General features: G+C 42.7%; 9 protein-coding genes across 9 annotated transcripts in view; 4 read left to right on the plus strand and 5 right to left on the minus strand.

Moving 5' to 3' along the window:
* Positions 1-2,042: 2,042 nt before the first annotated feature.
* Positions 2,043-3,959, minus strand: LOC108134101 (uncharacterized). The gene has a single exon (XM_017254286.2). The coding sequence runs from the start codon at positions 3,957-3,959 to the stop codon at positions 2,043-2,045; it is 1,917 nt and encodes a 638-aa protein (XP_017109775.2).
* A 3,445-nt stretch (positions 3,960-7,404) lies between these two features.
* Positions 7,405-8,372, plus strand: LOC108134109 (28 kDa heat- and acid-stable phosphoprotein). The gene is made up of 2 exons (XM_070282161.1): positions 7,405-7,691; positions 7,743-8,372. Exons 1-2 carry the CDS (start codon positions 7,682-7,684, stop codon positions 8,174-8,176), a joined length of 444 nt encoding a protein of 147 aa, XP_070138262.1. The 5' UTR covers positions 7,405-7,681; the 3' UTR covers positions 8,177-8,372.
* A 72-nt stretch (positions 8,373-8,444) lies between these two features.
* On the plus strand, positions 8,445-10,286 carry LOC108134132 (tetratricopeptide repeat protein 17). Its single transcript, XM_017254343.3, has one exon. The coding sequence runs from the start codon at positions 8,544-8,546 to the stop codon at positions 9,930-9,932; it is 1,389 nt and encodes a 462-aa protein (XP_017109832.1). The 5' UTR covers positions 8,445-8,543; the 3' UTR covers positions 9,933-10,286.
* Positions 10,287-10,368: 82 nt separating this feature from the next.
* LOC108134133 (rhythmically expressed gene 2 protein) lies at positions 10,369-11,550 on the minus strand. The gene has a single exon (XM_017254344.3). The coding sequence runs from the start codon at positions 11,305-11,307 to the stop codon at positions 10,558-10,560; it is 750 nt and encodes a 249-aa protein (XP_017109833.2). The 5' UTR covers positions 11,308-11,550; the 3' UTR covers positions 10,369-10,557.
* A 255-nt stretch (positions 11,551-11,805) lies between these two features.
* Positions 11,806-14,971, plus strand: Usf (upstream transcription factor usf). Its single transcript, XM_017254334.3, has 2 exons — positions 11,806-12,988; positions 13,108-14,971. Exons 1-2 carry the CDS (start codon positions 12,081-12,083, stop codon positions 13,379-13,381), a joined length of 1,182 nt encoding a protein of 393 aa, XP_017109823.1. The 5' UTR covers positions 11,806-12,080; the 3' UTR covers positions 13,382-14,971.
* Positions 14,972-15,789: 818 nt separating this feature from the next.
* LOC108134103 (uncharacterized) lies at positions 15,790-17,896 on the minus strand. Its single transcript, XM_017254289.3, has 4 exons — positions 17,616-17,896; positions 17,411-17,555; positions 16,237-17,228; positions 15,790-16,181 (listed from the first exon to the last, which is right to left on the minus strand). The coding sequence occupies exons 1-4, from the start codon at positions 17,781-17,783 to the stop codon at positions 15,894-15,896; spliced, it is 1,593 nt and encodes a 530-aa protein (XP_017109778.3). The 5' UTR covers positions 17,784-17,896; the 3' UTR covers positions 15,790-15,893.
* Positions 17,897-18,316: 420 nt separating this feature from the next.
* LOC108134104 (uncharacterized) lies at positions 18,317-20,237 on the minus strand. The gene is made up of 4 exons (XM_070282150.1): positions 19,947-20,237; positions 19,743-19,887; positions 18,611-19,602; positions 18,317-18,547 (listed from the first exon to the last, which is right to left on the minus strand). The coding sequence occupies exons 1-4, from the start codon at positions 20,151-20,153 to the stop codon at positions 18,368-18,370; spliced, it is 1,524 nt and encodes a 507-aa protein (XP_070138251.1). The 5' UTR covers positions 20,154-20,237; the 3' UTR covers positions 18,317-18,367.
* A 182-nt stretch (positions 20,238-20,419) lies between these two features.
* On the minus strand, positions 20,420-21,505 carry CHOp24 (transmembrane p24 trafficking protein CHOp24). The gene is made up of 3 exons (XM_017254333.3): positions 21,259-21,505; positions 20,857-21,191; positions 20,420-20,729 (listed from the first exon to the last, which is right to left on the minus strand). The coding sequence occupies exons 1-3, from the start codon at positions 21,398-21,400 to the stop codon at positions 20,580-20,582; spliced, it is 627 nt and encodes a 208-aa protein (XP_017109822.1). The 5' UTR covers positions 21,401-21,505; the 3' UTR covers positions 20,420-20,579.
* Positions 21,506-21,991: 486 nt separating this feature from the next.
* LOC108134100 (uncharacterized) overlaps positions 21,992-26,435 on the plus strand; it is an 81,523-nt gene continuing 77,079 nt past the window's right edge. The window contains exon 1 of the mRNA XM_043209871.2: positions 21,992-22,616. The gene's annotated coding sequence lies outside the window, so the exon portion shown is untranslated. The remainder of the gene's footprint in view (positions 22,617-26,435) is intronic.

Raw genomic sequence — 26,435 nt, forward strand, 5'->3', positions numbered from 1 at the left:
AGATATAAGCCTTAATTTTAACCTCTACATAAATCAGTTGAAACCCTTAACATCTGCTCTCCTATTTTTAGTTCCTTTTCTCACAACTTTTTTTAGTTTCTCATCATCGAAACATCTAAATATTATTTCCATTAAACAAATATATGTTTAGCAAATAAAAAAATATCCAAAAAAGTGGCAAACGTGGCAAAATATCAATAGAAACCCAAAACCCATCAAAAAAAAGGAACAACTACCACCCAGCAACGAAAACTAAGAGACGTGGGAAAAAAATCAAAACAAATAAAATAAAAAATAGCTGTAGGATTAATTAAGGATTGTAAAGTTTAAATAAAATAATACCTTTTAGGTGGATAAATGTTAAAGACTGTCATTAAACTTACAGCTGATTAAGGTAATTTATTTTTGGAAGTAGACTACGACCCCCTTTTTATGATCCTTTGTATCTGTTGTATCCCCCAAATCCCCAAGCCTCCAGAAAGCCCGCATAATGACTGGCCAAAAGTTGATTCGTCCTGCCTGGTCTTTTGGAACTTCAACTGACTGACTCCGAGGGGGTGAAGTTGACACCCGAGAAAGCCCACCGGCCACACCCACTTTGCCCTGCAATGACACGACAGGCCCTCGTCCCAGGTTCCTTTTATTTTATTTTTTTATCTATACTCTATGAAAGGGTATTATGATTATTTAAGGATGTCTAAGAATTTTAAAAAAACTATGTTTTTATCATAGTGATTATATATCTTTATCAAAATGGGGATAAAAATGCTTTATTATATAGATTTCTATAAAATAGTGTATTTTATAGTCAGTTTAGTGAAAAACTATAGCTTTTTTTGTCCTTTTTGTGTTGCCTTTGTGTGTGTCCTGGGCACCCACGCTTTTTATTTGTCCAACAAAAACAAACAAGCTGACAAACAATATGAAAGTTTCCCAGTGGGCGGAAGCCAGACCATCGCGAGTAATCTCCTGTATCTGTGTGAGTGTGTTTGTATCTTGTAGATACATTTCTACGGCCGCCAGTTGCACGTAATACAGCTGCCAGGCTGCTGCTGCTGGACACGAAAATATCGATCGAATAATATATGTATATAGTACACCACTATATATCCTTGTGAGTCATCCAGGCACTACTAAAAAAAAGTGCTAAGATTATCTTTGGTGGGTAGTTTAAAAATTAATGATAATAAATTAATAAATTATAATTAAGTTTTTAACAAGGGATTAGATTTTCTATATTTTTTTTAAGATATATTAATTGAAGTTCCTTCTAACGTTATCTTCTGCAAAACCTTATTATCTCTAAAACTCTTATAACCTTACTTAATCTCTAAAATATAGCTTCTTTTTCTTTCTCTACCTGGTATGTAGGTGCGGCTTGGAATCCTTCGAGAGAGCCATCTAGTGGCGGAAGACATAAAACAAGCCCACGGGGCAACCCTTTTCGCCGCCCAATTTCCCAGAAATTCTCGATTCTCAGTGCCTGTGCAGTGAGGCATATATCCGGAGCACTCCGCTCCTTATCTCACTCCAGACCCGCTCTCCCCCACTGGGCCCCGTTCCGCCCACTCCTCTAGGGGGTGATTTCAAGCCTTTACAGGACATGGCACTGAGAGAAATCAAAGGGTTTTTTTTAAGTATTTAAGCTAGAGTATAAAATAATTTAATATTAGGATAAGAAAGCTTATAATTTCTTAAAATCAAAATTTAGGTCTTTAGATCTGGATACCCTTTCTCTCAGTGGCCGGAAGGGCGACAGATTCAGGTTGCACACCTGTTCCGTTCTCTTCTGACCTGTCCTGTCCAGAAATCAATAAAGCCCGAATGCATCCAAAATGCAAAAAACTAAAAAGCCCGCCCACCAGACAATCCAAACAAAGAGCCAACGTGTCTCGAAAATAAAACTTTCTTTTTGAACTTTTTAAACAAATAAATAATATGTAATAATAATCAAAAAAAAAAAAAAACTCTAGCTGGTATTACAATAAATAAATAAATAGCAAAAAAAATTAGGATGGAAAAGGGGGGGTCCTTAAAGGATTCTAGGACACGAAACGCAGGTTGACGCGCTTACGGCCACCGAATTCTCCAAAGTTGCGACGAACCGCCTGGAGGACAGCCTCCTGGGCGGCAGGATCTACATCGCTGGCGTCGGATTCGGAAGCGGGAGCAACGGCGGCAACGGCACCATTATCCTTGGGGGCAGCTGGCGCCGAGTCCTGCGACTGACGGCCCAGGATGTTCCAGAAGGGACGGGGCGTGGTGGTGGTGGTCGTCGGCGGATCCTTGTTGATGTAAATGCAGTTAATGATGGGCTCGTCGCCGTAGAATTGGCGGTTCTTGTTGCCCAATCGACGGCGGCGTTGCTGCTGCTGGCGGCGGCGCTTCTGCTGCTGTTGCTGCTGGCGGCGACGCTTCTGCTGCTGCTGGCGGCGACGGCGACGGCGCTGGTCTTGCAACCTCTGCTGCTGTTGCTGTTGCTGCTGCTGCGGACGACGGCGACGGTAGCCGCCAATGTTGCTGCTGCTGCTGCTGCTGCTGCTGGGACGACGACGCTTGTTGCTGCTGCTGCTGAGGCTGCTGCTGCTGCTGCTGCTGCTCGGCTTCTTCTTCTTTCTACGGACTGAAGTGCTGCTGCTGATGCTGCTGCTGGATGGCTTCTTCTGCTTCTTCTTCTTGGGTTTCTTCTTATTCTTATCAGAAGAATTGCTCATCGAAGACTGGCTGGAAGTGTTAGAAGAACTAGAAGCCGAGGCAGAAGACTCTGTCATGCTGGAAGACTCGGGTTTCTTGATCACATCTACTGGCTTCACGGCCTGAAGTTGCTCCTCCTCCTCCTTGTCCTTTTGGTCCTTGGGGTCCTTCTTCTTGTCCTGCTGGTTCTTCTCGGGCTTCTTCTTCTGCTTCTGCTGGTTCTCAGCAGCCTGCTGCTGCTTGCGCTTCTTCTGCAATTGATTGCGATTCTTCTGGTTCTTGTTCTTCTGGTTCTTGTTCTTCTTGTTCTTGTTCTTCTGGCCCTGGTTGGGACGCTTGTTGGCCTGGTTGATAACGGGATGGATGTCACTGTCGTCCTCGCCGGTGCTCCAGTAGGCACTCGTGGTGACCGGGTTGATCTCCTCGATCACATGCTCGTCGTACTCGCCCAACGGATAGTAGCCGGTATGATCGCGATAGTAGTCGCTGCCGTAGTAGAAGTCGTCGTAGTCCTCCTCGTCGTAGTCATCCTCGTCCTCGTCCTCGGGCTCGTAGTCCCAGGGATGGACGAACGGATAGCCGGGCGTGTCAGCCTGGACGGGCTTCAGCTCGAAGACGGCATGGGTGTCGGGGTTGACCTTGGGGGGCTGATGCGACTGCACCACCACGATGCCGGCATCTCCGGCCACGTTGGCGTGAGAGGCGGAACTGGCCACCACACTGACTCCCTGGGCGAGATGGCTCTGGGAGGTCTGGACGGCGGGAGAGGCACCCGCTGTGGAGGCCAGGGGCAGGGCCAAAGCGGCCGGCACGAAGTTCGACTCCCCCTTGGGAGAGTTCACTGGCACATTTTCCTCCTCATCCTCAAAGTCCTCATCATCGTCCTCGTCATCATCCTCCACATTGGGCTCAAAGTGTACTCCAGTCAGAGCCACATAACGGTGCTTCACCTCCAGATCCTGGTCGCCCTCGCGATGCTCCTTGCCCGGCACGGCCTCCACCTTGAGGGGCTGGGAGGTGACCGAGATGTTGCGATTCGCGGTGCCGAAGGTGGTGAGGGCGCGAGAGTTCCTCTTCCGGCGCGTAACGACGCACTGGGACTGGCTGCCATCACCGCGCAGTTGACGTCCTTGGATATAGAACCGCTTCAGCTCGTACTCGTCCCCGTTCTCGTCCACCTCGATGAGGGTCTCCGAGGAGACCGTGGCCATCAGCCACAGACTGGCCAGAAGGAAGGCCCAAACACAACCGCCGCTCCGCCACATTTCGCTTTAACTAAAGCTGGCCAAGATGCGGCAGCGTCTTATATTAGCTCGCTTCCCCCTTTCGGACCTACGGAGACCTATTGACCCACACTTAATTACCAAAAATGGTAAATCTCTAAAAATCCCAATGCGAATTCGAATCAAAAAAATCCAAAAACCAAAAACAGTTTCCTATGAACCCGAAGGGGGCACTGAATTATTCATCAGCACCCCGGCTTTCTTCGCAGAACTTGTTTTCATATTTCTATGTTTTTTTCTTTTTTGTTTTTTTAGTTAGCCCCGCTAGGTAGCTTTCTGTCGGCGGGGTCAATGGATCGACGGGTCATTAATAACCCCAGCGAACTCATCGCGGTGATCGAGAAAAATCTGATCGAAGCGGGATGAAAGTTTTTGGCCAAAAAGGGCCTCGAGTGGGTCAGCAAGGTATGAATTCATAACTAGAAATGCACTGCCAAAAATAAGAGGGAAGTAGGGGTTATTAAAAATTATTATAAGAAGGAATTAGAAGGAATTATGATAAGTATAAGGAGAATTAAAAGTAGGGAAATGGCAGGGCTACTTTTAAGCTCTTTAGTTCTGGTATTATAAGTTATTGAAACTATAAGATATTATATTTTATAGTATTTAAGACATTCAGTATTTTACAGCATAGATAAGGTCCTCAAACTATGTATATGAATATTAATAGATTTCTTTAGAAAGCCTCCCCTTTTCTCTCTGTGTCTGTGAGCCCTTTTTTTCAGTGGAAAGTCGAACACGAGCTGACCGTTTGCATAAGTTGGTTGAATATTTTTTTAAAAATAGAACTCATACGCTTTTATTGACTAAATTTAAACCCGGTCACAATTGAACTAAGATTTATTTTCCAGACAACAAATGATTTATATATTTTCTACTTTAAAGCCACAAAAAAAAATCTCAGACAAAGGAGGAACAAAGACGATTGGCATTTTCAGACATTTTTCGCCACAAAAGGTTAGCTCACACGTGGTGTGAAAGTTCAGCGACAGTGAATAATATTCATAAAAACACAAAAATAAGCCAACAAGATAAATACCCTAAGAATTATAATAATAAAGAAAAATAAAAAGCCAAAGATGACTATCTAAGAAGTTAAAATAAATCTTTACTAAAATGAATTTATTTAAAGGCTTAAACCATTTAAAAAAATCAATATACTCTTCTAAAACTACAGGGTATAGAAAGCGAAATTGACCTTTGACAGAAATTTAGCAAAAAAGCAACAGATTTCTTAGCGGGATTTAGGTTTCTACGATTAATTTATTGAATTTTAAGAAAAAAAGGCCCCAAAGAAAGATGGCCAACAAAAGCCAATAAACATTCCAAATCACAGCTTGAACTGTGTATCATTTTTTTTTTAAGTTTTAGCTTAAAATAAAATGTAAAAAAATGTAAAAGGGCAGTTCAGGCTGTTCGCATTTATGGTTCACTCATTTTGCATGCCAATGAAGAATCATAAATTTCCACGGCCAAGAGGAGCCTCTGGCCAAATAGTTGGCTTGTTTTGGGTGTGATCCAGGTTGCCCCAAAAAAGCCACAATTTTCAGATAAAAAAAAATTAACAAAAACAAAATAAAGAGCTGAAAAAATTAAAAAAAAACTAAAAATGTAATCTATTAAACAGTAGCAACTAAAATAGTGCCACCAGTAGCTGAAACAAGAATTTCGACAAGCGCCCCAACTTGTTAACTGATATTTCGATATCAAGTGCTGATTGCGATTACAACCTAACAAAAACAACAAAAACAAATTGTTAACAAAAAAATAGACAATTCTTACCTGAAGAAAATCAGCAGCTGAGTTCACCAAACGATTGGTAAGTATTTCTTATATTTTTATCAGAATCAGCCTCTGTTCTCAGTTCTCAGTCCTACTCGGGCCTCGAGTCTTCGGTGTTCGGGCCACAATCTGTCATCGACCCAATTCGATGTCGAGACATCTGCCGCAGTGCATACAATATTATATAGTACAGATACAGTGCGTACACACACGAGTGTACGCGCCAAGAGCTTTTTTTCCACGCCAGCCGGAGGCGATCGTATCGTTGGCTGAAGAGACTTCTTGAAGAGACCATTGTCCAAATCGGTTCGAAATGAGCTTGTGGACAGTGAGTGCCATTAGAAGGGGTCTCAATAGGGACTTTATATTATATATAAGGTGGATATATATTTAGGTATTTTTGAGGTAGTTTTTAGAATAAGTTAAAAGGGTTATATAGCTTAAGGTTTTTAATAGAAGTATTAGGTAGTAGAGGTTAGTAGAGGAGGTTAGGTAGGTTTCTGGTAGGATCTGGTTTCTTCAAGTCTTACTTTTCATCAATATTTTAAAAAGACAGGATGATATCTTGTAGTTCCCACTGTCTTGGCACTCGACAAACCCAATACCCCAAAACCTTAAGGCCCCAAACCCAAACCCCCACACCATAACACACCCAATGCGACCTACGCAAAACATAGGATTGGATTGGCTCACCTGCAATCTCAAAGAAATAAATATATATATTCAAACATATATCTATACATACAGATACAGATATATATCTTTTCCACCTCGATCTGGCTGATCGGTATAAAAATTGACGCACGCAGCTGGAAAGTGCGTACACGCAATTAGAATTCCATTACGCATTCCAGTTGCCGGCCCACTAATTTCTTCTCATTTACATGGTCCCCCCCTACCCCTTTTGAGGGGGCGTGGCACTTAAGGGGGGGGTGTGCTGACATACACTTTCTAACAAAGCCAAGCAAGTGCATAAGGTTGAATGAAAAAAGCAAGACAGCATCACACTGATGGGTTAAATAGAGGCCATAAATAAAGAAGTTTCATTTGCATTTCTTGGATTTATTCAAACGAAATAATAAAGAGGAGATAACACCAAGTATTTACCATGAATTGACTTCTTTTTTTTTTTGGTTTTTGGTTTTTGGCCACTTTCGTAGCGGGCACCAACGGAATTTATAATTAATTCGTGCATTAAATTTTTGGTTACATTTTTTTTGTGTCTTTTTTTTTTCCGCACAAAAATCAATAAGTTATATGTGAGAGTTTCTGTTAATGAGATGCATGATATTTCGCATTTTTAATTTTCTTTTATTAATTTTTTGTATTTCGCCATTCAGGAATGTGCTGACACAAATATGCCAAACAAATTTCAAGTTAGTTATTTTTTTATGGCCCTAAACGAAAGACATTTCTTGAAAGAAAATCTCAAAAAACTGGTTTTCCAAGACGGAAGAAATCACAGAAAAATCCAACCAATGGGATGCTGCAACTGCAACTGTGGCAGCTGGGCACAAAATGGCGGAAAGTGCATTTTTATTTTGGGATTCCAAAAGTCTTACAAACTAATTCAATCAACAAATTGTATTAATATGTTTCTGAAAATCTAATATACAAACTGCCATAATTTTTCCATTTAAAAAAATCCTTTTTTTGTCAAAATTTTATTTAATAGCACAGACTACAAATTCAATTTGTTAGAAATTTAAAATTCTTCTTTTTTCAAATTTGAATTTCGCGCTCTGAGGCACTGTTATGGCCACTGTTAAGTGTTTAACATAAGTAACCAGCAACGCCAGAGGGCGCTAGCGCCAAATCATCGATAAATTTTCCATTTTTTTGGCGCTTTCCATTTTTAAGGGTTTTCCCCGAAAAAAATTAGACTTAAGACCAGAATCTAAAGTATCTGGAAGACATTCATCATGCCCCGTGGTAAGTTCGTCAATCACAAGGGCCGCAATCGACATTTCACATCGCCCGAAGAGCTGCGTCGCAGCTCTGAAGATTCTGAAGAAAACGAAATAGATGATTCTACAAAAGAGCCAAGAAAGGATAAAGACACGGATTCGGATCCTGAAGAACTCTCCTCCGACTTGCCAGAGGCAACAGTCCGAGTGGAAAAAAAAGGAGTAGCAGCTCTAATTGAGATCGAGAATCCCAATCGTTTGTCCAAGAATACATCCGCTCAAGGAAATGGAGGCGCTGTCCCCAAGCCCGAGCTTTCCCGCCGCGAACGTGAGGAAATCGAGAAGCAGAAGGCTCGACGAAGATACGAGAAGCTTCATGCCCAGGGAAAGACGACCGAGGCGAAGGCGGATCTGGCCCGATTGGCGCTGATCCGACAGGAAAGGGAGGCAGCTGCCGCCAAAAGAGAGGCGGAGAAGAAGGCTCTGGCCAAGAGCTTGGACGCCCATTAGAAGAGGCATTCCACTCCAAATTCGATCTGTAAAGTATTGAAAGGAAAGCTGGAGGTGTTGTTGTAGTTTTAAAATTTAAATTCAGAAAATATATACATTAAACAGCCCTTATTTTCAAAAATACGATGGCTCTTACTTCTAATTTGCTTCTAATGATAGAAAGTTTAAATAAAATTTTTTAATATATGCCTCAATATTTTTTAAATTTATTTATCGATAGGCGGCAATACTTCAGAAAATATCGATATTTCATCCGGTCACACTTTTGCCGGGTAAACAGCTGGGACCCGAGTGGGACCATTGCCGGAAAATCGTTTGTATTTACCAGAGACTCCCATAAACCCACTATCCGCTCAATCTTGTCAAGATGCGCCTCTGCCCTGTGGTCGTCCTGCTGGGCTGCCTCCAGGTGCTCCTGGCCTGCAACCATTGGGTGCTGCGCGAGGAGCAGATCGTCCCCAAGCTGGACTCACCGTTTCACATGCGAGAGCCGCAGAATCTGGCGGCATTTATGGAACAGATCCGGTACAGCGAGTACGTGGAGCGCTCCTACCTGGACCTGCTGCGCAAGCGGGAGCAGATTGTCGAGCACTTGCGCTTCTCCATGCGCTTCGGCGAGGACCTGGCCGAGCAGGCCAAGTGCGCCATGGACTACTACATGCTGGAGAAGAGGATGTCCTACCTGAAGATCACTCCCGAGCAGCTGAAGAGGATCAACCTGCCAGAGCAGAGGGAGCTGCACCACCAACAAGGCGGCTCGGGCGGCATGGAGCCGGTGTGCAGCGACTACCACAAGCTGTCGGTGGGTCCCGCCACCTACGATCACCTAGACAGCTTCCGACCGGAGATCCTGGCCACGGCGTATGTGGAGCAGGAGCATGACCCGAATGTGGGAACGGCAACAGTGGAACTGACGCGCCGATTTGCGGTGGACGGCTTGAGGCATCATCCCTCGTCCTGGAAATTCCACACCCTGAGCTCCTACTACTGGCGGATGAAGGGAAACGCCAAGGAAGCCCTGCCCTGTGCACGACTGGCCGTCCAGCTGGCACCGCCCATCTTCAAGGACATTCCGCTGCTCAGCCTAGGCACCATACTCTTCCGGATGGGCCGCCTGGCCGATGCGGACACCATACTGACCGCCGCCGTGGAGCACGCCCCCCAGGTGGCCGAGAACCATGTGGTGCTGGCCTCCGCGTTGGCCATGAAGCACGACTTCAATCGCTCACTGCAGCACTTCGACGAGGCGGAGCGCCTGGATCCCAGCACCTTGCCGCGCACCCAGCAGGTGCGGAACTTCATCACCTGCCTGGAGAACCTCACCAAGAAGACCTCCAAGATGTACAGCTACGTGAAGTACATGAAGAACGAGGTGAAGGAGTTCAAGAAGCTGAAGCAGCACATCTCCCAATCACACGAGCGCCTAATCCAGCAACAGCTGCCATTAGGGGCGCGCCGCTTGCTGGGATTGGATCCGCAGTCGGGCAACGATGACCTCCACCGGCGGGGTCAGTACTGCAGCACTCGGACGCCCAACGGTTCGGACGAGCCGGTGCTCTTCTGTGACTTCTACTCGGACATGCAGATGCGGCTGGAGAGCAAGGACGTCGACATCGATGTACTGGAGCGGGATCTGAAGGCCAATACGGACGCAGTCATCCGCCAGGTGTCCACCGAGATTCGTAAGCAATTCAATCTGGAGCAACTGAAGGCCGCCAAGGCCCAGATGCCGGCCAAGGCTACCAAGGCGACGTAGTGGGTCACCGAATCACCGAATCTAGTCTGCAATATACATATATCTCCGGCTGGACAGGCACATTCCCAAACCAAATCGGGTTACCAACTAATTAGCTTTTACTTTTAATATGTTTAGTGTTTTTTTTTTGTCAGTGTATGTTGAGAGTGTGTGTGTGTGGGTGTGTATATAAGCGATAAGTATATGGAACCGCAATACTGGATAAGTCTTCAGGTATAGATTAATCCAACTAGTCGTCATAAGAAAGGATGTTTCACATATTTTATGTTGTTCCAAGGATCTTAGTGTTTAGTTTATAAAACAGACCCTAATTTTTGTTTTTTTTAAGAGACCTTACTAGCTTTAAAGTTAAAAGTTATGGCTATAAAAACCATAAACCTTAATAAATATCATACTAATAACGATAGAAATCTATTAAAATTATATAACTTCCTAGTAAGTATTAAATATGGCTTTGTTTTTATTAATACATCTCTAAAAATTAACTAAAAAATAATACAAAAATTAAATCACATTTCTTATAATTTCAACAAAAACTAAAGATAACTACAGCCATCAAAAATCAAGTATGTGGGTCAAGCACCGTTTGGTTGTCCTTTCGGAATCCCAGATCCTACTCTGGAGGTCACCAAGCAATCTCCTTCGTCTCCAGAGCTTTCAGCAGATCGGATAGACTGCTAAACGAATGCTTGGCAAGATCTGTTCGTTCGCCGGCTATCAGCAATCCACTCCAGCCGCTGTTCCTGGCACCCGTGTAGTCCATGTCCATCTTGTTGCCGATGTGCAGGGCCTGTTCCGGCCGGATGTTGAGTCTCTGGAGGGGGATTTTGAAGATGCCGGTGTCCGGCTTCATAACGCCCGCCTCGTAGGACGTCAGTACGAAATCGAACTTGTCCGCAAAGCCCATGGCGGCCAGAACCTGGGACAGGGACGGATCAAAGTTGGAGATCACACCCACATGCTTGCCGGCTTGTCGGACGCACTGCACCAGCTCCTGGGCGCCCTCAATGTGACCCCAGCACTTGCTGGTGCGGAAAATGGTGATCAAGCGACGGCCAATCGTCTCCAGCTGCTCGGTGGACACTCCCGGACTGGCGCAGGTGAATGTGCGGGCCACCAGCTCCAGCCACCAGTTCTGCCAGCCCAATCCCGGCGAGAGTCGGCCAAAGTTCGGATATTCCCGGCTCATGGCCGAAAAGCTTTGGCGGAAACATCGCTCCAGCTGGTTGCGGTCCAGGTCGGTGATGCCACATTCCGTTGCCGTTTCATGGTATTGTCGCAGCGGGTTCTCCAGGCGTAGCAGTGTATCCGTTACATCGAAGGTTACCAGCCGGAAACGTTTCAAATTCTTCAAAAACTGCGAAGGCAACGACATTTTGGCGGCCAGTGTGACCACTTCTTTAGAGTGATTATGTGGGGACTACTGCATATATTCGTACAGTGTATTGATATATAATTTTAATATATATTGTTTTTTCGCATTCCAAACTTTACTTGTTTGAAAATTGAATGAAAATAAATAAAACTTTTATGTTTTTAGCTTAAAATTTGTTTGCTGTTAGTAAAAGTTTTATTATAATCAGATTTTAATAAATGTCATTTTATAATATATCAGCATTTTATTAATTTTGACATTTAAAAAATTAAAATAGCCAAAACTGTTGAGAATTGAGCTTTTTTAATCGATTTTAATATCGATACTTCGATTTATTGTTCTTCGACTTAACAACACTGAACATTTACAGTATTTGAATCTCGTTTCCCGCCATAAACTTAAATTTCGATAGGTCAGTATGGCCAGCCCAAAAAAAGCTATCGATAGTTCTCATCAGAAATCAATGTGTCTCCACCTATTCTTATTGGGATTGGGTGGTTACCCCGCCAACGGTCACCCTAAACGAAAATAAATTTGTTTTTGCCAACAACAAATTGTGTTGTTAAATGGCAGAGCAAACAGACGACTACGCTTCGTCGCCTCGCAGCTCCGTAATCCTCGCTCATCTGGCAGCCAGCCACCGCGGCAGTTAATACCCGTCGGATAGCAGATCTCAGTGGGTTCTAGGCTCGACTCGGCTCGGACACACGGTACTCAGTTACGTGAACAGTACGGCTGATTTTGGGATCCGGATTGTGCGTGGCGATGCAAGGATGAACGTACGCAAGCGGCCACGTCTGGAGCTGGAGCTAGCCACATCGGCGGTAGCTCCCGGAGCACTGATCACCAGCCACAATCCATCCGATCTGATGGCCGGACCATTTGCCAACGGCCAAAGCCTGATCCTGACCAGTACGTCGGGAAATCCGCTGATCAGCAGTAGCAGTGGTGGTGGTGCCCAAATATTCCTCACTATTTGCGGTGAGGAGAACTCCTTGGATGACGACGAGTCCCAGGAGTATTATGCCATTAAACAGGAGCCGGGCTCTGAACTGGATGTCCAGGCTCTGCTGCCCACCAACCTGCAGCTGCCAACCGGCTGTGAGATATATCTGGTAAAGGACACCAGCCTCGGGTGTACCCAGACCAAGTCTACCATTAAAATTGAACCGGAGGTGCTGAGTGAGAAGCTCCATGTCGCCACCACGACAGCCACCAGCACCACCACCACAATTCCTTCCTGTAAATCTTCCGTTCCTGCAGTGCCTGCGGTGGCGTCTGCACCCCATACAGCAGCAGCAGCACCTCCAGCCCCTGCAGTGGTGCTATATCAGCGATCTCCAGTAGATGCGGTTGCTGCAGCCGTTCCTGCCTGCTCTAGTAGCTCTACTGGCACGCCCACCAGCAAGCTGGAGGCGTATAAGAAGCGAGACGATAAGCGCCGTGCGACGCACAACGAAGTGGAGCGTCGCCGTCGCGACAAGATCAACTGTTGGATCTTCAAGCTCAAGGAGATGCTGCCCAGCCTGAGCTCCAGCTCCAGCGAGGCCAGCACAAGTCCCAGCAGCAGCAGCAAAAGCAATCCCAGTCCCAGTGGACGGACGCCGCCCAACGACTCCAAGTCCCAGATCCTGATCAAGGCCTGTGACTACATCAAGAGCATGCAGGGCGAGATTGATACGTAAGTAGAAGTACTGGGCTTATGATTTATCTGGAGGGTATTACCAGATGACTCAGTAACGCCTTACAATGTACATCCCGCTTATCGGACTACATGACTCGTTTTCTCTGTTCCCATAGATTGCGCGACTGTCTGCGGGAGGCGGACAGCCTGAGGGCTAGCAACCAGGCCTTGAAAGAGGAGCTGGACCGTCTGAAACGTCAGCAGCAGCTGCAGGATCGCTTCCACACGGCTGCCACCGGACGATCGACCTTCAACGTGACCCTCAATTCGTTAAACACCTCCGCCACCAGTGATCTGTTCGATGGCATCGATACGACGCCCAATCTGGCTGCTGTTTCCTCGCTGGGATTCGGCAAACGTGGCCTGCTCATCGGCGACTATGATGAGTAAGAGTATAAGGAGCATCAGTGGTTGAAGGCGGATCGGAGCAGGCAAGGCGGCGGGCGGATCGGAGCGAGAAGCGCTGGCGCCTCGAAATCTAGAGAATAATACGCCCATCCACCAAAGAATGACGTGCAACGTACACGCAACGCAACACATGCAGTACAATAAACGGACATGACGAGTGATTTCTTGTTATCGCCGATGTTATATACATATTATAGTTACAAAAAAAAAAAGAAGAAAACCAAAAGAACCGAAAAAAAAACATGTACGCTCCGTACATGGGGTCGAACTTGGGTGACTCAAGCCGAGTTGCGTTGAAAGCTGTTCTTAATTGAATTTAATTAGATGGCTTAAAAAAAAAATGCAGCTGCTTGTAGCATCCGATATCGCACCCAAACAAAATCATTTACTTTTTTTTTTTTAGCCATTAAATTATCATAGGTTTTGGCCATTTTTATTCACGAATGAATTTATTTTAAGAAAATCAAGAGCATGTTAGAGATGTAAGGATTCATTTATAATTAGCATTAAAAAACCAGTTAAATCATTTGCAAAATGTTTGATAAAAAATTAATTATATTGTTTAGATTTGTTAATCTTGTTATGCGATTTTAGGCTGTTCTTTTTGAATTTAATCATTATACGGAGTAGTTTCTTAATATTTTTTATGTAAGGCTCATCCTCATGCCTCATGCCGGTTTTTTTTCCATCATTATATAGTATATATGTACGGATATATATATATATATATCTACCTACTTACCTAGACTTAAATACCTTTACTAAACCGTTAACGATACCTACCTAATTATATATAAAATATATATATATATATAAAATCCCCCTCAAAAAATTAACTCATATTTGGAGCATATATATATGCGGATATCCGATTTTTGTCGATTTTCGATTTATACTGTTTCTCGCACTAATTACCTTCAACTAAAAAAAATTGTAACGATATCTAGTTAAATCTAATATATATATATATTATATATATATATAGCCCCGCATATGTACATATGTAATGCAATTTATAACCTGAAACGAAATAGAAAGAGATGAAAAGCGATGAAGTTGTGCGGCACAGATTGTTGATATATGCCATATATAGTATATATATATAGTTATCCGATGTGTGTTCAAATCGGATCAAAAATAGAGAAAAGGCAATGATTAATATTTAGCCGAAATTGTTGTGAATTGTGAATGTTATATCATTGTTTTCGATATACGCTGTTTCAGACACGATATGGTACACACCAGATCCAAATGAATAACGTTTTATATACTAAATAGTTAAAAAATACGATATATGGTAATTTTTACTTAAATTTAAACTTAAAACAAATGCCAAAAAAAAAAAAAAAAACGAAGCATCAGCCATAAAAATTGTTACAAAAATAAGAGAAAATAATTATTATCAAAGAATGTGAGGGCGTGAGGGAGTTGCATTGTTTCGATCCATATATATATATATATATATATATATACCCATATATAGATCCAAAGAAAACCGATTACACTATATTATATATGGGAGTTTTGTGTTTCTTGTTGCTATCTATATACAATACATACAATAATATCACATTTCTGTCATTTGACAGCTAATAATTCTATTCAATTTCAATAAACGAACTCAATAATGGTTAACACGAAACATTCAAACAATTGATTTCCCATTTACGATATGCGGGCGGGTCGGTCTTTGAATTTCAGTGCCAAGTCCACTAGTCCTCCAGTCCACCAGTCCACCAGTCCCCCAGTCCACCAGTCCACATTCCCAGCCGGCTAGACAGGAATCTGAATCCGAATCTGGATCTGGAAATTTTTTGCTTATCGACGCAACTTGAGGCTCCAATAAGCCGAGAATATCATATTGTGGAGGGCTGAATGGGCAGATTTTGGATGGGGGAATACTTCCTATGAACAAAGGCTTCGAATTATTTATTTATTTGACTTTTATTTCAGCTTTATTGGCGCTGGGAAGGGGATCTACGATGGGACTTTGATTTTGTTTATAGTTTGTTGTTATTTTTTTAAAGATTCTTTGCTTTTTAGTTCTTAGTTCTTCCAATTCTTAGAATTAGATTTTCTTTAATTTAATTTTCTATATATAATTATATTTCTTTATCATAAGAAACATTTTTTATCACTATATGCTATAAATTATAACTTTTTTAAAGAAAACTTCTGATAGGCTTCTTTTAATTAAATATTTAAATATTCCTTATTGTAAGTATTTTAATATATTTGTTTATAGAATTAAGATCTTTTGAGTTTAATTATATATTTTGTTTTTTTTTAGGAAACTGGCCTAAAAGCTTTAGTTTCTTAGGCCTATTAATTTTAATGCTTTAATTTCCATTAACATTATTCATTTCCCTTATTAATTATTTGTTTTTATGTGTTGCCTTAATTAAAGATTTTATTTATTGACAAGCATTTTATTAAAATCTTAATTAGAGATTTTAGTTATTTAGTTATATAAGATCATTAGTTATTTTAATCCTTATTTCTCAGTTTCCTTCTTAAATTCTTCCTCAGTTTCCTTCTTGAATTCTTCCTTAGGTTTCTTTTCAAGTTTCTTCTCAGTTTCTTCATCAATTTCCTTCTTAGGTTCTTTGATATCTTCACCCAAAAGCCTGGCATAGTCCCCAACATGGAGCAAGCCGTGCTCCAAGGAGGCAATATGCAGATTGGCGGCGTTCATGTAGTCTTTGTTGATGTGAGGATTCTGGAGCTCCGCCATCAAGGTGGAACAGGCAGCGGCCGAATCTGAATCGCCCTGCAGCGAGCCCTGCGGAAAAAGATGGTATGAGAAACTTGAAATCCCCTCCAGAAGCAAAACTCACAGCCCAAAACTCATTGCCCGGCAAGGCGTTTCCATCCCCGCCATACGTGACCACCAGAAGCATGTCCTCTAGCAGCTTGTCGTGGCCATTGCGACGCGAGTTTTTGAACTTGATGCCGCCCTTGGGATGCTTATCGAAGGGCAGGAAAGCACCATCGTAGAGGCCGCCCACACGGGCGCAGTGGAACCAGGCGAAGTGCACCACTCCGATGTGGTTCAAGCGGTCGCCCAGCCCGCGCAGGGTCTCCTCGAAGGCCTCGAAGAAGGTGCGTTCCTGGTGTCTGGCCGCCTTCCAGATACCTAGGCCGATGGGAAGCACATGGACATAGGCCAGTTTCCGTGCCCGGGTGGCTCTGGCCTGCGCCTCCAGCAGCAGGGTCTCAAAGGTGTTCCTGTACCGTTTCCGCATCACCTGGTGATCGAAGTAGCCCCCGTTGACCTTCTCAAAGCGCTGAAAGTCAATCTCGTTACCTCTGAACTCATCATAGAGGAAGTCCTTTGGCTCCTCATAGAATTCTCGCCAAATGCGACGAAGATTTATCGGTCCGGTTGTTATCTTATGGTCACCATATCCTCGGCTTAGGATGTTTTGTTCTTCGGTTATCTTTATGTCCTGATAATCCATTACGAAGGGTCTTTCGAAACGGGCTCCGATCAACCCAATGATCACGCCCTCCAGCTCGATAGTACTCTTGTCCAAGAGCTTCTCGCCGGCATTGTCCTTCGATCCGTCGTTGATGAACTCCGTGCGGGTGGAGAAGTACATCAGGGCAGACAGCTTAATCTCGTCATAGCTGAGCACCTCGTTCATGGTTAGTCCTTTCTCCTCATTCTCTGTTCCCACTGCCTCAAATCCGGCAGATCCGTCCTCGAGTTCCATTGTGCAGTACTCGTCTTCGTCTCCAAGAAACCAGATGCATCTCTTGGTCATTAGACGTTGGACGAAGTCGATGAGGGTCATGCCCTTGTAGATCTTGAGCTCCTTTTCGGTGCCTGGAAGAGATACATTTTTTTATGAGGATCTATAATGGGGATAGTACTTTATGAAAAATGAGAGGTTCGGATCAGCATTCGGATTATTTAGAAAGGAGTTACAAAGGTTCCAATTTTAAAAACATAAATCTTGCAATATACAACTATATACAATTATATACAATATATACTATATTACATACCAAACTTGAGCTTGTGTTCCAGGAACTTGATGTACAACTGAAGCGTCTTCTCGTGCATCACCGGATAGGCAGATGCGATTTGCCTCTTGATGGCGTCCATTCGGTCCGCCGGTTGGGACTTAACCCGGCACGTGTCAACGGGTGTCTTGGTGGAAAATATTTCTTAAAATAATAAATTATTGAAAAACCAGCTATATTTACATACCTCGCAAGGAAATGCTTGAGAATGTTCATAAAATGCATCTAAATTCACGGGAATCTTCGGTTTCTTTAGATCGCGCAGTTCCTTCCATATATTTTTAATAAAATCCGGATTTACGGGGCTTAAATTGATGGCAGAGCCTTTTGAGGCCGAAACACAAGAATCACCCATGATCAGAAAATGGATTTGGTCTATGGATGATGATTTTTCTGTGAAAAAAACTGACAACTGGAATGAAACGAAATTCTGCAAACTCCACGCGCTTTCAAGTTTCGAATGGAATTCGATAGTGTTATCGATATATCGTATGGTAACGGCAACAAATCGTGACGAAAACTTGACAATGGCGAACCTAACCTCATCTTAATTTGGAATTGAAAAATATATTTTATATATTTTTATTTTAGTTGCTTTGTATTAATATTAATTGTATTATTTGAATTTGAATTAAAATTTTTAATAAAATAGCTACAATATTTCCAAGAAAATTCTTTTTTTTTACGATCTTCATCTTCTTCATTTCCCGACAGTGTTGAATAACAAAAACAAAAAAACAAGTTATGCTTTTCATAAAACTAAGTTCTTCTAAAACATTATTTAAAAAAAAACTATTTATTTTATTTGCTTAAATATTTTATTTTTCCTTTTTGAAATTTTTTAAAAGACATATCACCCAAAAAGTCGATGTAAGGTATAAAACTTTACAAAATTTATAAAATACATATATTTAACAATTTTGGAAAAAATTGCAAATCTCACTTCTGGCCTGCACTCAACAGTCTAGCATAGTCCCCAACATGGACCAAGCCGTGCTCCAAGGAGGCAATATGCAGATTGGAAGCATTCATGTAATCTTTGTTGATGTGAGGATTCTGGAGCTCCGTAATCAAGGTGGAACAGGCAGCGGCAGGATCTGAAGTGCCGGCCAGCACGCCCTGCAAAAAGAGAGAGTAAGAGTGACTAAGATACTAGTAATCCCCTCCAGACCCAAAACTCACAGCCCAAAACTCATTGCCCGGCAAGGCGTTTCCATCCCAAGCATAGGTGACCACCAGAAGCATGTCCTCTGGCAGCTTGTCGTGGCCATTCCGACGCGAGTTTTTGAACTTGATGCCGCTCTTGGGATGCTTATCGAGGGGCAGGAAAGCACCATCGTAGAGGCCGCCCACACGGTCGATGTGGAACCAGGCGAAGTGCACCACTCCGATGTGGTCCAAGCGCTCGCCCAGCCCCCGTAGGGCCTCTTCGAAGGCCTCGAAGAAGGTGCGTTCCTGGCCGTTGGCTGCTTTCCAGACACCCAGACCGACGGGAATCACATGGACGTAGGCCAGTTTTCCCACCCTGGTGGCTCTGGCCTGCGCCTCCAGCAGCAGGGTCTCAAAGGTGTTCCTGTACCGTTTCCGCATCACCTGGTGATCGAAGTAGCCCCCGTTGACCTTCTCAAAGCGCTGAGAGTCAACCTCTTTCCCCTTGAAGTGATCATAAAGGAAGTCCTTTGGCTCCTCATAGAACTCTCGCCAAATCCGACGAAGATCCGTCGGTCCGGTGGTTGAGTTCTGGTCACCATATCCTCGGCTTAGGATGTTCTGTGTTGCGGTTATCTTTATGTCCTGGTACTCCATTACATAGGCTCGTTCAAAGCGGGCTCCGATCAGGCCGATGATCACGCCCTCCGGCTCGATGGTGCTCCTGTCCAGGGGCACCCCGCCGGCATTGTTCTTCGATCCGTCGTTGATGAACTCCGTGTGGGTGGAGAAGTACATCAGGGCAGCCAGCTTCATCTCGTCATAGCTGAGCACCTCGTGCATGGTTAGTCCTTTCTCCTCATTCTCTGTTGCCACTCCTTCAAATCCACCAATTCCCACCTGGCGTTTCATTGTGCAGTAGTCGTCCTCGCTTCCGTAGAACCAGATGCATCTCCGGGCCATCAGCCGTTGGACGAAGTCCATGAGGGTCATGCCCTTGTAGAACTTGAGTTCCTTTTTGGTGCCTGGAAGAGATATATTCTTTATAATCGGGTTAGTATTTCATGAATAATTAGAGCTAATCAGCATCCGGATTATTCAGAAAGGAGTCACAAAGGTTCCAGTTTAAAAACCATTACTAATTCAAAATTGGAAAAATATATACCAAACTTGAGCTTGTGTTCCAGGAACTTGATGTACAATTGGAGCGTCTTTTCGTGGATCACCGGATATGAAGATGCGATTTGCTGCTTGATGGCATCCTCCCTGGCCGCCGGTTGGGACTTAACCCGGCACGTATCAATAGGAAACTAGGCGGGAATTACTTCCGAAATAAAAGATAATTGAAAACCCAGTTTTAATTACAAACCTTATGAGGAAAATTCTCAGACACGGCTTTAAATTTTTTGAAATTCACCGGGGTGTCTGGTCTTCTCAGATGGCGCAGTTCCTGCCATATTTTTTGGCTAAATTCCGGGTTCACGGAGCTCAAACTGGCGGCAGAGCCATATGAGGAGGAAACGCAGGTATCAGCCATGATCAGAAGTAAGGATCTGAGAAGGGTTCGTCTATGCATGTGGAGTAAATTCCAACTGAATTGAAACACAAAATTAAGAAACCCAAAAGCTTCCCTTTTTCTCGAAGGGAAAACGATTATTTTATCGATATATCGAATGGTAATCGCAAGAAATCGTGACAAAGACTTGGGAAGGGCGAACCTTCTAACAATTTTCTTAATTTTAGTTTATAATTAATAAACATATATATATAATTTATATAGAAATCTTCTAGAGAACTTAACAGTTTTCTTATTCTCTTATAATTTAAAAAAATTGTACAATATTTTGTTTCCCATTTTTGTTTTGTTTTTTAGTTTTTATTTTAATTACAAAAGGAATAATTTGTTTAAATTAATCTGAGACAGAAACACCTCATCCTCAAGCACACATCATCGCAACTTTTCATTTATTCTCCGCAGGATTATCCTAGATTTTGGCCAGGATTACACAACGCGCTTCACCTCGAAGAAGCGTTTCAGGTAGTAGACCTGGCCGACAGTCATCAGGACCAGGACGAGGGCCTCGAACGTCGACCACAGAACGACCCGGGAGTTGGTGCTCTCGTTGACCGAACGATGGATCTTGTCACGAACCTGCAAGTGAAGGGAAAAATATGAGTACTGGTATACTACGCTGCCATGTCGGAGGTCAAATCTTTAGATGTGGCACGTTTAGTTTATGTGGCGGACAGTCCCCAACTTCAAAAATCCCCCAACTCACATGCATGTACTCCTGTTCGTGCTTGACACTGGTCAGAGTGCCGGACAGTTCACGGATCATGTCCTCCAGCTTGGTGTGGCCCACTTCCTCCTCGCCGGGTGCGCCAGGAGCACGCTGTGGGGCATCACCCACATCGATCGAGAACATGACCAGCTTGGGGGTCATGCTGCTGCGCTCGTTGTTGAAGCAGACGGTGTAGGTGCCCTTTGAGGGCGCCACGAACGTGTACTTGCCGGAAGACTCCTTTTCGCTCTCGTGCATAACATGATTGTCGGGGCCGCTGATTTTGATGTCCACGTCCAGGAAACCGCCGTCAATCACCTCAAAGGTGACGCCTGTCAAGAAAAAAGCAAAATCCATTAATCCCCAAACAACCTTCGCGTAGTGGCGCAGCAATCTTACCAAACTTGGTGCCGCCTTCCACATTCTCGAAGAAACACTCTTCGTTGTGGGCATCCACGCTGACAATGAACGCGCTGCCGTTTCTGGCAAGGATCAGCAGGCTGCCCAGCAGAAGCAGCAACTTGGCGAGCATCGGTTGCATCGTGGTTTAGGGTAAACGGCCAGTAAAATCGTAAAAAATTTACTTAATTTTGGCAGCCACGTAGCTGTCGAGTTGTTTGCCTGTCGGGAGCTAGAGATGAGAGCGCTCGCCGTCTATCGATAGTGCAAAGTGCTGCCACTGTGTCAAAATTTATTGGCTATCAAAATCTAGCTATTTTTTTAGCTATCGATAGTTGGTAAAAAAAATTTAATATTTTTCTTTACTCTTTTATTTAAGCTTCTGTTAAAAAATACTATAGTTTTCTGCTGCTTCCTATTTTGGTTCTTTGTAAGTGAATCAAGGTTAAAAATCATGGTTAATATTATGGTTATTCCCTTATTTTCGAAAGAACTCCCTTATTATTAACAATTACACGTTTATAGTTTGGCGGAAAACCGTTACCAAGAACGGTAATAAGTGGGATATTCAAAAATAATCATTTAAAACGTTGAAAACTTTAAATTCAAGCAGTGAACTTGAACTGGTTCCGTTTTTGGCGCCCCATATATCGATAGCACGATCGGGTGTGGATACACTCCCTCAAATTGGGGCCACAGCTATCGATATCCTTGTGTGTCCCATTCCCCACACTCCAACATCCCGCCGGTTCGTACCATTTCAATTCAATTCAATTTCAATTGCCAAGCCCCACGGATGCTGCGCGGATGATAGCTCCAAAAAAACTAAATCCCGAGACTCGCGAACGAAAACACCCCAATAAATCCAGCCAACTCGCGGTTTTTCAAGTGCATTTCGGCCAACCTAAAGGCAACGAATTTATTTATTTACTTATTTTTTTTTTGTGAGTGACGGTTTAATTGGTGTCATAACAGTTTCGAAATATTCCGGTCGTCCAGTTGATGGCAGAACGCTCCTTCCCAGAACGCTCTCAACAACCAATTCACCAGCCATGGCCAGTGCCCCAAAGGAGGCCGGAGCCACGTGCGCGCGGCTTCTGTACGATATCCTGAATCAGGAGTCCCCGCAGCAACATTAGCGGTCTCCAAAGTGCCATTATCGTAATATCGCATTCGCATAGTTCTGAAATTGTGGGCTTGGATCGTGTACCGTTAATCGTGCAGTGACTTGAATAATATATATTCTTCTAAAAATCAAAAATAAAACAATAATCTATATATAGAGCCTATAGTGGTGGTCTATAGGCCTTGAACTTTGCCAACAAGTTGGTAGTGTCCAAAATTATTGGAAGCATCAGGTGAGTGTTATTCAAAAGCCAAAAAGGATATAAAAATTAAAATAAATAATAAGGGGAATTAATTGTCTATCTATTAAGATAGTTAGTATTATTAATTAATCTCTTACTAAATAAACTTTTGATCTTAAAAAGTCAAAAGTTTCCCTTCGAGAGTCAAGAGCTTCTATTAATTTCCACTGAGACTGACCGGCCAGTGTGACCAATGCCCTTCGTGATGCATTCTTCTCGACGAAAAGCAAACCTCAGCATATTAATTACAAACAAATTAAAATTTTTTTGTTTCTCCCCCCCCATCCCCACCACCGCTGCCCAACCCACACTGGCTTAATTAAAGACGCCAAAGAGTAACGGTAATAACCGACAACGGGAACGTCGACCGAAGGGGGTATTTCGTTCGTTATTTGGTGTTGTTGTTGTTGTTGTTGTTGTTGTAGCCTGTCGTAATTGTGCCAGACATCGTCGGTCTCTTTTATTCAAGTTCCCACACTGCAAAAAAAACTATAAAAATAGGATTTAATTTTAAAAAATAATATAGCATACTTTTTAGCATCACATATTGAATTATTTATTTCAAGGAGCTGAAATCAGAAAGAAATGCAACTTTATTTGATTACAAAACATGAATGAACATGCATTTTTATTATAAAACATGAATGAACATGCATTTCGTTATCCTTGGCACTTTTTTTTTTGTTGCTGTGCTCCTTGCACCCACACACATACACATCCATATCCCTGCCACAGACCACCCCTGACCACATTTTCCTTCTTGCCAGGACAAAATAATAAAAGGAAGAAGCGGGAGGGAGGGCGAGGGAGAAAAAAAAAAAGCACAGAAGGATGAGAAAGGAGGAGAAAGGAGAATGAAAAAAAAAAAAAAAACTGTGTCGCTTTCGTCTGCGTGCTATGACTGCAAAACTGTTGCCCCAAAACAAATGACTAGGATGAGGTACATACCACTCCCCTCCCCTTCCCTCCCCCTTTTCTCGTTGATTTATGCCAGCGGCAAAATTATGAAAAATTGTTGCAGCTAAAAATTCGCAAAAAAAAAAAAAAAAAAAAAAAGAAATCTGAGAAAGTAAACACACGCCAAAATCCAGAAAAAAGGAAAATAAATAAATTCGATAATTTATCCATAAATTTTAGAAGCTGGCTAGCCTTGGCTATAACCCCACTAGTCCCTCCCCCCTCCTCCTGTCTTGTAGCAATTAACATGTGCAAATTTCTGGCCACATAAATTTCCGTAAACTGTTCCCGGCCAGAGGGGCCAGTGGCCAAATCTGCGTCTGTCGGTGGTGGGGACCCATAAATTCTATTCTCCCCAAAATCGGCAGTCGGGACTTTGGAGAAAATAAAGGAGCCACAGAGGGCTGACCAGTTAGGAGCTATGGCTATGGCTTGAGGATTAGGAGCATAAGAGCCAGATCACAGCCCATAGAGATCAAAACTAAAAGGACTTTAATCCTTTTTCTGGCTTTCAAGCTAGTTGCCATTACTTGGTCTGCACTTTCGTCACCTTGTTAATAGTGTATGAAGTCAAATATTGTATAATACTTATGTATATAGTATATATAGTAGCATATGTGATGAGGGGAAAGTGTGTCATTCAGTCACAACTCTCTCTTAAGATGCATCCAAAATTGAAGTGCATCCAACATTTAAATACATGACTGCGGTTTTCGTCTTTGCAACGAATTTGGCGCCCACATTGTGGCAGGGTGGTTGGGTGGCTGGGTGGCTGGGTGGGCGGTAGGGCGGTAGACCAGCTGAGCTTGCACCACAGAGTCAAAGGAGGAGCTCAAAGTGGCTTACGCTTGACTGATTTAATGCATGTCAAAATGTCAAAATATATGCATGCACAAAGAAGCCCCTTTTTGCCTTTGCCCCCCGCCCACTGACCGACCGACCGACCCACCGCCCACCATTTTCTGGTCACAGATTTTCAACTCTGTCGCCCCACAAAAAAAAACAAAAAAAATAAAGGCCACCAAAGTTAGTCACTCTGTCAGCTTTGTCAGAGTAACAGTCCCAGTTCCCAGTTCCCAGTCAAAACAATTATAAATGATAAATGTCAAACAGAGATGGACGGTGGTAAAGTAGGGAAATTGCCTACACAGAGAGAAATTGTGTGGGGGGGTTGATTAAAAAAAATATATAACTATATGAGGGTTTGTAGATTTCAACTAAGTTACTGCCAGATGTTCTTTAGGGTTAATTGTTTAGTGTTTCTTACTAGTTTTTAAAATAAACTATGCTTTATTATTTTGGGAATAATATTATAGATATTTGTATAAGTACCGGGTATCATAATAATATTTATTTTTATTTCAATTAGCTTTTTAATTCAGACCAATCTGAAAACTAAAGATAAAGAGTAAGAGTCTCGGAGAAAGTCTCAGATCAAGAGTCTCAGAGTAAGAGTCTCAGATTGTTGGAGAAAGTTATCATTCTATTAAGTTAGTAATTATATCAGTACTGGGTATCATTTATTATGTATTTTTATCTAAATTAGCTATTAAATAGGGATTTGTTTAAAACTAAAGAGTAAGAGTCTTAAAACTTGATCTAAAATTGTTGGAGAAAGTTTATATAATCTAAGGTTAGTAATTGTATCAGTACCTGGTATCATATAGTTTGTTATATAGCTTCTTGGTTCTCTATTCTAAGGACCTGTAATAGATGATAGCAATACAAAGTCTGAAACCCCAGTATTTTTGCTTTAAAATGCATCTTACCCACAAAAAAAGCTCAAGTACCGGGTAGAAGTATTATTTTTTGATAACTATCTCTGCAAGTACTGGGTATCAGTATTCTTTTTTGATAAATATCCCCAAAAGTACCAGGTATTAGTATTTATTTTGGATAATTATCCTTACAAGTACCGGATATCAGTATTATTTTTTGGATAATTATGTCCACAAGTACCGGGTATAAGTATTATATTTGATAAATATCCCCACAAGTACCGGCTATCAGACAGTCTATTTTTAGTATTTTTGGTATTAATTATAAAAACAAGCATAGATGGTTCTAACTTTTAATAGTATCTATTTAGAGACTAACCTAAGAAGGAAAAGGCCCTAAAATACCCAAAAAAACCTCTATATTTTTTCCAAGTGCACCCCTTGCTAAGGGGGGCAACACATTGAGGGAACATTTAAGGAAGGATCTCAGCTCGGCACACACCAAACAGATAACTCACACACATTAAACTTAATTTGGCGCAGCTCATTAATAAAATACGGCAAACAGACGTACGCATATACACGGCGTACACTGCTATTAAAAGTTGTGTTGCAAGTGTTGTGTTGTCCTTCCGCACCTACCACCCCCCCTCCCCAGAAACTAGACAAATGAGCCAAGGAGTCTGCGAGTCTGGGAGATCTGTGGAGGGGGGAGAGGGTGGTGGTGACATAATTTATGCAAAATATAAACCAAGCGACAGGCAAAAACAACTTATTAAAAAATACGTACAACAAACGAGCGACAGCTATAAATAACCTGGCCAAGTAAGTCAACGGCCAGAGGGGGAGGTGGAGTGTGTGGCACGGCACGAGCAACTTTTTCAAGTGTCTGTGAAACTGTAAACATTTTGCAACTGCCTTTCCACAAGCATTCCACAACCGAAAGCAACAAAACAACAAAAAACAAAAACCACCCATCGAAGCATATGCACTGTGGCATTCCTCTCGGGGGAAATAATAAAAATAATCTACAACACCTGTCCACCAGGTACAACACATGCAAGTGTGCTTCTAACCACAAAAAAAACATACAAACAACAAGAAATACTAAAATATTTTTCAAAAATTACTTTCA

This window comes from Drosophila bipectinata, chromosome XL (genome assembly GCF_030179905.1).
Source record: "Drosophila bipectinata strain 14024-0381.07 chromosome XL, DbipHiC1v2, whole genome shotgun sequence".
In the NCBI taxonomy this organism is placed as follows: Eukaryota; Metazoa; Arthropoda; class Insecta; order Diptera; family Drosophilidae; genus Drosophila; species Drosophila bipectinata.